Source organism: Physeter macrocephalus, chromosome 21 (genome assembly GCF_002837175.3).
Source record: "Physeter macrocephalus isolate SW-GA chromosome 21, ASM283717v5, whole genome shotgun sequence".
NCBI lineage: Eukaryota > Metazoa > Chordata > Mammalia > Artiodactyla > Physeteridae > Physeter > Physeter macrocephalus.
Genome location: NC_041234.1, coordinates 94,343,775 through 94,354,119, shown reverse-complemented (window position 1 = coordinate 94,354,119; position 10,345 = coordinate 94,343,775). Strand labels below are relative to the sequence as shown.

The 10,345-nt window shown below is 38.0% G+C and overlaps 1 protein-coding gene across 1 annotated transcript; it reads left to right on the top strand.

Annotated features, from left to right (window-relative positions):
- The first annotated feature begins 4,135 nt into the window (after positions 1-4,135).
- On the top strand, positions 4,136-6,986 carry LOC112066115 (WD repeat-containing protein 17-like). The gene is made up of 4 exons (XM_055081604.1): positions 4,136-4,161; positions 4,605-4,645; positions 4,733-4,984; positions 6,856-6,986. The coding sequence occupies exons 1-4, from the start codon at positions 4,136-4,138 to the stop codon at positions 6,984-6,986; spliced, it is 450 nt and encodes a 149-aa protein (XP_054937579.1).
- Positions 6,987-10,345: the final 3,359 nt, after the last annotated feature.

Here is a 10,345-nt window from a genome sequence, read left to right as displayed (position 1 = left end):
AAAGCAGAATTACTCTTCCCAAAAGCTCAAATGAGGTTGTCTACTTGTAACAGAGAGAAAGATGCCTCTGCATCATAGGGAGAGAATGGGCATGGTTCCTTACCTATAACTAGTGGTAAGGGAAAAACTTGAACATTATTAATGCCTTTCTATTTATCTGGCTTGCATGATTCATGGTCTAAAAAATAAGAGAGAGAGAGAGAGAGAGAGCCTCTATAATCCATTTACCTTACCTGTCCCCATTTGCCACTGAAAAACCAATAAAGTTACAAAAGATGATGCTTTCAGATATCTGTAAAAGTTAACTTAGGGGCTTCCCTGGTGGCGCAGTGGTTGAGAATCTGCCTGCCAATGCAGGCGACACGGGTTGAAGCCCTGGTCTGGGAAGATCCCACATGCCACGGAACAACCGGGCCCGTGAGCCACAATTACTGAGCCTGCGTGTCTGGAGCCTGTGCTCCGCAACGAGAGGCCACGACAGTAAGACACCCGCGCACTGCAATGAAGAGTGGCCCCCACTTGCCACAACTAGAGAAAGCCCTCGCACAGAAACGAAGACCCAACACAGATATAAATTAATTAATTAATAAAGTTAACTTAATTGAAAATTTATGCTTTTATAAAAAATAAATTTATTTATTTATTTTTGGCTGTGTTGGGTCTTTGTTGCTGTGCACAGGCTTTCTCTAGTTGCGGTGAGCAGAGGCTGCTCTTTGTTGCAGTGTGCGGGCTTCTCATTGCAGTGGCTTCTCTCGTTGTGGAGTGTGGGCTCTAGGTGCACAAGCTTCAGTAGTTGTGGCACACAGGCTTTAGTAGTTGTGGCTCGTGGGCTCTAGAGCACAGGCTTCAGTAGTTGTGGCATGCAGGCTTCAGTAGTTGTGGCTCGCGGGCTCTAGAGCACAGGCTCAGTAGTCGTGGCGCACGGGCTTAGTTGCTCCGCGGCATGTGGGATCGTCCCGGAAGAGGGATCGAACCCGTGTCCCCTGCATTGGCAGGCGGATTCTTAACCACTGCGCCACCAGGGAAGTCCCTACTTTTTAAACTCAATGAATTAAATGAAAAAAACATTTTAACTTGATTTTTCATGTGACATTTTTAAACCTTAAAGGAAGATTTTCTATGTATAAGTAATTGAGTGAATTTGCCAAAGGACAGACCTATTTGAAAATGGGTCAGTGTCTCCAATTGAGCTTTGATAAGCACATATTACCACCTCCTTTCCTATATCCACCAGGGCAATCACCAGTTTCACCCCCATGGTCAAAATCAGTATTGCGGTGTGAGTGAATCTAAGACCGAAATAAATCTTCCCAGTAGAGAGTTTTGAAGGTCCTACTAAACACATGGAACTTAGATATTTCTCGCAAATTCAAAATCAATCATCTTATTTGATGGGTAATGGATGGAATGACAAAAAGCATGCCCCCATCTTGCAAATGATGTGAAACAGACCAAGGATGTGACTTTGGCGTCACTGATCACACTTGCACAAGGAGCAGCACGGCCAGAGTAGCTCTGCAATTTATATCAAGAGCAGAGATAACCTTACTTAGCTAAGCCTGGCATCTGTGCAATCAGAGACTATCTATTCATTGCATGGACATGAAATTCAATAGATAAGTTATGGCACCAATTCTGAGAACAGGCAGAAAACAGCCCCCCTGGCTGCAAGATGGCATTTGAGTCATATTTTTATTTACTATGTATCTCTTCAGTGAATCCAGATACCTGAGTTTTAAAATATCTGCTCATGTGAAGAGATTACACTGGAGCCCAAGGGAGAAAGAGTTTTATAATCTATTCTTATTTTCTTCTTTTTCCTATCTCACTTTCCAGGACACCCATGAAGCATGAATCTCTCCAGAGAGGAGAACAAGACTACAAGATGGGAAATAAATACAGTCATTTTCTGAAGACTTCCCATTTACCTACCAATCTCCCTCTTTCATGTCATAGCTGCTTTCAAATCATGGAAGAATGAGTTCGGTTCCCTTGTTATGATGAAATAGAGTGCCTTCTGCCATGTGGAACACACAGTTGTACTTTCAATAGATATTTATCAAATATATCATGCAGTGTAGCTAGACATGGAAATTAGAATTTTTTCCATAAAAAAATAATTACAAAGGTCACAGGTTATGCATATACCTTCAGCATACAAGAGAAGAAGCCCAAGATTCTTGGGAAGACAAATCCAGACTCAGAGAAAGATTCTGGTCCACTGTATGTATTTGGGAGGGGGTGGGGGAGCAACAAATGAAATGTAATTTTAAAGGCAAGATATCATGAGCTAGCCCAACAATGACCATTGCTACCTGCTAACATGTTTATGCACCTGCAGCAAATGCTTTAATTCTAAGCTCAACAAAGGGTATTAATTCCGAACTATTAGTATATTTCAGAATCACCTAAGAATTTTATCAAAATGTAGACACTCAGGTCCTAACCCCCTAAGTTCCTAATTTAGAAAATCTGTGGTAGGTCCTAGTAATGTACATATTGTTATCAAGTACTCTGAATGGTTCTGATGCCTTCAGGTATCTCTCTTTTTTTTTAATCTTCATAATAGAAATGTTTTAATTGAGTTGACTTTGGTATTATTCCAGGGATCTGGGTTAATCAAATTTGCATTGTTTCATTTTAGAAATGTTTTTGATGACTTTGTGCCCTATGTAATACTGTGGGTTTTTTTTTGAAAACACACAGGAATATTTATTTCTCATCTCAGTTCTAGGAAGAGTTAAGCTCCTGAGAACATTTTTTGTTTGTTGTTTTGTTTTATTTTTATCCTATCGACATTGTGAATTGTGTAACCTTTCATGATTTCTTTCTTCTTTGCTTTGGCCACCCAATCTCAAAGTCAAAATTGGAACAGCTATGTGGATTTCCACTATCCTCATTATTTTATTTTTCAACCCTAGTTTTGCCTTGCCCCAGTTTTTGTTTTTCATAAGAAATTCTTCTTATTGACTTATTCATATCCTATGCTTCTGTTCTTATCTGACAACACAAGTTGCCTGATAGTTGTGTAATAAAATAGAACATAAGTAAATAATAAAATAAATAACGTATATAAATAAAACTACCGTCAGCTGTTGTTCTTAACGACTGGATACAAAATTTCACAGATTCAGTTTTCTGTCTTTTATAATAAAAATGTTGACACCAGATAGAACAGAAAATGATGATATAATTCATTATAATTTTAACTGTAGGTGCAGGGCTTTAAGCAACATGATTTAGCTTTTACAGTATTTGCATTGCAAATTTTCTCATGTTTTTTGTTGCTGTTTTTTTTTTCACATGCTGGAATATTTTTAATAACCATAGATACTAACGGGCACATTCAAATACCTAATAATTACTTAAATAGCTGGTACAACTTAGGTTAATCATTTTTCTACCTCTCTGTGGTTTGTAATGATTAGCTATATTAATATTCATTACTATTTGTTTTATCAAATAGCAACTTTAAAGATGCTTATTTTGGGAAAGAAGAAGCAAGCAAACTTTTCTTGATGGTTATTGCAAAGGTTTGATAAAGTCAAATAAGAGAAGCTTCACATGCACCTTCTATGATTATATATGCAAAATATCTAAATAAAATACTACCTACCTAAGAATAACATTATATTTAAAGAATATGTTCTGACGAATTAACCTCAAGCCAGAAACTATAAGATTTTTCAATTAACTTTACACATATCTTATATATACAAGGAGATCTATTTTTTCTGCTTTTATAATCTGATACACTGAAAATCAGTATGTAACGAAGACATTGCAGGAGGAGCTATGGTATCTTTCAATAGTGTTATTTTTAAAATAAACACTTCTTCAAAGTTTACAGTTCTTAGGAATAATTGGTACTTGTGTTAAGGTTGTAATCTGTAAAGTTAGTGTTTCACTGCCTTTCTTTTGTGAATGAGAGAACTGTTTAGGAGTCCCCATTGGTGCGTTAGCAAAGGCCTTTTTTTCCGTATCGCCAGTGTGTATATATTTTGGAAGAAATAAGAGGATTGTTTGCTGATCCTTTTCTTCACTTAATTTCACTTGTTTCATCTCCCTGTTTTTCTGGCTGCCGCTTTGTTCTGGTAGCCAGGAGTGAATTATGATATGACAAGTGATAGGATGAATGAGGACAGATGACAGTAAACATCGGTATGCTGTTTATCGTGTGCCCCACTGTTCGAAGCACTTCAAGCAACTGACTCGTTTACTCTTAAACAAACAAACAAACTCTGGGATCGTTATGTTCTCCACTGTAAAATAAAAAACTGAGCACACAGAGATTAAGTATCTTGGGACTAGGATCTGGACCCAGGCAGCCCTCCAAAGTCTGTGCTTTTAGTCAGAACACGATGTTCTTCCCTTCGGTAAACACTTCCCTATCCCTATGCTGTTGTAACTCAGTGAAATTGTAGTTGATGACAAGGTGATGTATATTATTTTTCGACGTCTTTTTCTTACAGCTTTTCGGTACCAAATAGAAAAACATACAGGGTACTGGCGATTGCCAAAGCAAAGCAGTCCAGTACGACTTTCATCCTTAGGACAAACTCTAACTCCCCTGCATTCCCTTGTCAGTTTTGACTTCTGTATAGAAATGCCAGACTTGTATTCCCAGGACTCTCAGAGATCAGTGGTATGCAAGGAGAAAGTTCATGTGATCTCAATGATTAATCTTATTTTGGAAATTTTGTTTAAAATCATGCTCTCTACATTTTAATAGGTAATAAAAGTCAGAAACATGTTCTGAGACCTGAATCTCTTGAAGGGACCGACGAAGAGGATCCCGTTACAGCCCTGGAATGGGACCCACTGTCTACCGATTACCTCCTAGTGGCTAATTTGCATCGTGGAATTCGCCTAGTAGATTCGGAATCACTTTGTTGCATAACGACATTTAATTTTCCCAGCGCAGTAGCTTCTGTGCAATGCTTGGCCTGGGTTCCCAATGCTCCTGGCATGTTTATAACTGGAGGTAACTTTACCCTACTCCCAGAGGTTTAAGTATGTGTATATTCTTTAATTGAATCAGGGAAATTGTACTTTTATTGGTTAATTTTGTGTAAAACTTATTAATGTCTCAAACATTATTATTATAGTAAATACCTAGTTTACTTTCATTTATACAGTGCCTCATTAACACAATGACAGATAAAAATGAAAAGAAGGCCCAGATTTCCAGGTTTCTGGTAACATTGGAATGTGTTATATATGTACACACACGTGTGCATGCCTGTGTTTGTGTGTATACAAAAGACAAAGGCAGGTCGATTTCAGCCGTGGCAGGGTGACAGTAAAAATACTGGCTAGAAAAACAGTTTATCTGGATGAGGAGTCTGTTAGCCTCACTGAGAATTTTGACAGTTACGATTTGCTAATCATAAGAGAATTAGCAAAACTAAGAAGTGATGGGGGATGGGAAGGTGGGGAATTTAAAATAGTAATTAGGAATTAAATGACTCTAATTTTACCGTTTACTTAGCTTCAGAGAGAGAGAGAGGTCTCTGAAGAGACAGAGCAGTTTCAGCTACTGTATAAATACTTCCCATATTTGCTAAGTGTAAAATGAAAGACAGAGTCTTTATCTTTTCAACATTTTTAAAGAAGTCTTTACTTCTTTAGGCACTTAAACTGCACATAGAAGTAGATGGATTCTTATTGATGTATCTTCATTGCCTTTAATTTCACAGGATATAATTAATGATAGATATATATTAATAATAATATATCTGTTATTATTATCATTATTATTGAGCTGAGATTCACAGACCATAAAAACTCACCGTGTACATTTAAAGTGTACAGTGTAGTGGTTTCTGTGTTCACAAAGTTCTACGACCATTAGCATCCTTTAACTCCAGAGCGTCTCCTCATCCCCCTAATAAACCCTGTACCCACCCGCAAGTCACTCTTCTTTATGCCCTCCCCTCCCCTTAGTCACACATATGTGTACATAAACCACTAATCTACTTTCTCTTTCGGCGGATTTGCCTGTTCTGGACGTTTCATAGAAGCAGAGTCATTCAACATGTGGCCTTTTATGTCTGGCTTCTTTGACTTAACGTAGAGTTTTCAAGGTTCATCCATGATGTAGCATGGATGAGTACTTCATTCCTTTTCATAGATGAATAATATTCCATTGTATGGATATGCCAGGTTTTGTTTATCCGTTTATCAGCTGATAGACATTTAGCTTGTTTCCACTTTTGTGTGGTCATGAATGCTGCTGTGAACGTTTGTGTGCAGGCTTTATGGGGACACATGTCTGTAATTCGGTTGGGTGTATATGCAGGAGTGCAATTTTTGGGTCATATGGTGACTCTGCGTTTAATCATTTGAGGACCTGCCAGACTCTTTCCAGAGTAGCTTATTAAGGTGGGATTTTTGGAAGGAGGGGGCTTTCTAATTAGTCTTCAGGTATATCAGGCAGGCTTTGGCTGCAAGTGAGCAAGGAAGCAGTTTACAAACATTTTGAAAGGTGAAGGATTACTTAATGGTAGAGGTGGAAAGTTTTCTGTGGCTGGCTTTCCTAGAGCAAGTGTGTCCCTGGGGTACTTTTCTGTGGTCACATTGTCATAATGATCTTTGTCGGGGAAGCTCCCAAGGCAGGCAGTCTCTCACCCGAGAAAGGGATTTGGAACGGGAAAAAAAAAGGCACAACGTGCCAAAAATTGAAAGGATGAATATCACTTCGGCTGTTTCTTTGTATTATGATATAATATTACTGTGTGAAGAATGTCAGTAAGTGGTGCTAAAAATCTGGCAAGTTGAAATTTTGTTACTACTTTTATATCTAGGCATTTTATGTGTCAAATAAAATTTGAAATTTTTTCTTGATCTGACTAGATTCCCAAGTGGGTGTTTTGCGCATTTGGAATGTTTCTAGAGCAACACCTGTTGATAATTTTAAATTAAAGAAAACAGGGTTTCACTGCTTCCATGTACTGAATTCTCCTCCAAGGAAGAAATGTAAGTAAAAATATCAAAATTTGATATTTTAAAATACCGTACTTGCTGCTCTCCAATAAAATGAGTGATATATTGATATAAACGTATCAAATACTGCTACTGAAAAGCAAATTTAAAAAAATAGCCTTTGACAATATACGTGCTAAAGGTACCATCAAAGCCACACAATATCTAATATTGCTAAATTGAAAATATTTAGAGCAAAGTTACATTAAAAATGCTATTAAATGAGGATATTAAGATAATCTCAAATCTACATGGGGAAAATGAAACAATGATATTGGTGAAAATAAAAAATATCAAGAGTGATGGGACTAAAGAGAATTGGGCTGAACTCGGGGACTTGGTTTTAAACAGGGCTCTTTACAACCTATATGGTTTATGACAAAGTTAAAATAACCTAAACATTGGAAATGTAGGATCTAGAATACATATCCCATGCTTGAGTGCATTGCATGTTTGTCGCACGATTACTAGTTAGTATTACAGATGTTCTTCAATTATTTTTGTGTTTTTCTAATTACCTTTTATTACTTCTACGATTAAGAAAAAATTATAAAACACATTTAAGGTATAAAAGAAAAATCTGGAGTATGGGGGGGAGGTTTAGAATTAGAATTTTTCCTAAATATGAGGGAAAAGAAATTGACTTCCTATTTACGTCAACTGGGGTTACTCTGCGTGGTGGGTAGTGTTTCTTTTATTTCTGTGTGGATCATAAAAAAACTTGGGGAAAAGAGTTTAGTGATTGAACAACCTAGAGTTATTGATTCCTCCTTACTCACTACTGTCTATGATATACTAAATAATTAGTGAGGTCTGTTCAAAATAATGTTGTTTTGGTTAGCAAATTTAGTATGTAATTTTGTGGGCAATGGCAAGTAGCAGAAAATCTCTGTATTTGAACCTCCAGTCTTTTCACAAATTTATGCTTTTCCTAATACTTCTAAATCCTGGAAACTGGAGGGTCTAGAAGCATTAGGACTGGAGAAGTATTGATAGTATGCTGGGGACTGGCATATTGTTTATGTATCCTGTATTGTTTGGAACTATTTTTTTCTTTGTTTATTTGCTGTGAACACCCATCTCGTAAGATGACTGAAATATCATAGGTTCTTTTCTTCCTTATTTTTTTCTTATTGCACAAGTGGTCCAGGCCCATTAGAGAAAAATCAGGAAATATAAAGAAGCACATACTGATCTTGTCATTTCTGAGTCATTCCTTTCAGGTTGTTGATAGTTAGTTTTTTCTCCCAATTTTTTAATGTAACAGAAAGTGTGGAGTAAGAAAAATTACGTAAAAATGAAAAACTTTAAATGTAGACATAATCATCAAATCCTGAAAAAATGAATTATGGATAGATAGGAGCATAAACGGTATGAAACCACCTATAATATCAACAAATTAAAATATTAGAAAACAGTCATGGATTATATTAACTTTAACCAAACTTTCAGCAAAATTTCGTTGAACCAAACAAATGCTTCTTTTGTTATTAATGGTTCATTCTAGTTCGGACTGCCTGTCGTTTTCCGATTCTAAGAAGTGAGTATTATCCTAATGAACGCAGTAAGAAAGACTTTATTATATTTGAATCAAAAAAGACAGTGTAGGGCTTCCCTGGTGGCGCAGTGGTTGAGAATCTGCCTGCCAATGCAGGCGACACGGGTTGAAGCCCTGGTCTGGGAAGATCCCACATGCCACGGAACAACCGGGCCCGTGAGCCACAATTACTGAGCCTGCGTGTCTGGAGCCTGTGCTCCGCAACGAGAGGCCACGACAGTAAGACACCCGCGCACTGCAATGAAGAGTGGCCCCCACTTGCCACAACTAGAGAAAGCCCTCGCACAGAAACGAAGACCCAACACAGATATAAATTAATTAATTAATAAAGTTAACTTAATTGAAAATTTATGCTTTTATAAAAAATAAATTTATTTATTTATTTTTGGCTGTGTTGGGTCTTTGTTGCTGTGCACAGGCTTTCTCTAGTTGCGGTGAGCAGAGGCTGCTCTTTGTTGCAGTGTGCGGGCTTCTCATTGCAGTGGCTTCTCTCGTTGTGGAGTGTGGGCTCTAGGTGCACAAGCTTCAGTAGTTGTGGCACACAGGCTTTAGTAGTTGTGGCTCGTGGGCTCTAGAGCACAGGCTTCAGTAGTTGTGGCATGCAGGCTTCAGTAGTTGTGGCTCGCGGGCTCTAGAGCACAGGCTCAGTAGTCGTGGCGCACGGGCTTAGTTGCTCCGCAGCATGTGGGATCGTCCCGGAAGAGGGATCGAACCCGTGTCCCCTGCATTGGCAGGCGGATTCTTAACCACTGCGCCACCAGGGAAGTCCCTACTTTTTAAACTCAATGAATTAAATGAAAAAAACATTTTAACTTGATTTTTCATGTGACATTTTTAAACCTTAAAGGAAGATTTTCTATGTATAAGTAATTGAGTGAATTTGCCAAAGGACAGACCTATTTGAAAATGGGTCAGTGTCTCCAATTGAGCTTTGATAAGCACATATTACCACCTCCTTTCCTATATCCACCAGGGCAATCACCAGTTTCACCCCCATGGTCAAAATCAGTATTGCGGTGTGAGTGAATCTAAGACCGAAATAAATCTTCCCAGTAGAGAGTTTTGAAGGTCCTACTAAACACATGGAACTTAGATATTTCTCGCAAATTCAAAATCAATCATCTTATTTGATGGGTAATGGATGGAATGACAAAAAGCATGCCCCCATCTTGCAAATGATGTGAAACAGACCAAGGATGTGACTTTGGCGTCACTGATCACACTTGCACAAGGAGCAGCACGGCCAGAGTAGCTCTGCAATTTATATCAAGAGCAGAGATAACCTTACTTAGCTAAGCCTGGCATCTGTGCAATCAGAGACTATCTATTCATTGCATGGACATGAAATTCAATAGATAAGTTATGGCACCAATTCTGAGAACAGGCAGAAAACAGCCCCCCTGGCTGCAAGATGGCATTTGAGTCATATTTTTATTTACTATGTATCTCTTCAGTGAATCCAGATACCTGAGTTTTAAAATATCTGCTCATGTGAAGAGATTACACTGGAGCCCAAGGGAGAAAGAGTTTTATAATCTATTCTTATTTTCTTCTTTTTCCTATCTCACTTTCCAGGACACCCATGAAGCATGAATCTCTCCAGAGAGGAGAACAAGACTACAAGATGGGAAATAAATACAGTCATTTTCTGAAGACTTCCCATTTACCTACCAATCTCCCTCTTTCATGTCATAGCTGCTTTCAAATCATGGAAGAATGAGTTCGGTTCCCTTGTTATGATGAAATAGAGTGCCTTCTGCCATGTGGAACACACAGTTGTACTTTCAATAGATATTTATCAAA

What these genes read in the sequence shown, in the direction of transcription:
- LOC112066115 (XM_055081604.1), top strand. Translation starts at nt 4,136, where the DNA reads ATGAGGACAGATGACAGTAAACATCG. An exon ending in ACAGATGACAGTAAACATCG is followed by an intron (nt 4,162 to 4,604) that starts GTATGCTGTTTA and finishes ACTTCTGTATAG; the next exon opens with AAATGCCAGACTTGTATTCC. An exon ending in TGGCATGTTTATAACTGGAG is followed by an intron (nt 4,985 to 6,855) that starts GTAACTTTACCC and finishes TGATCTGACTAG; the next exon opens with ATTCCCAAGTGGGTGTTTTG.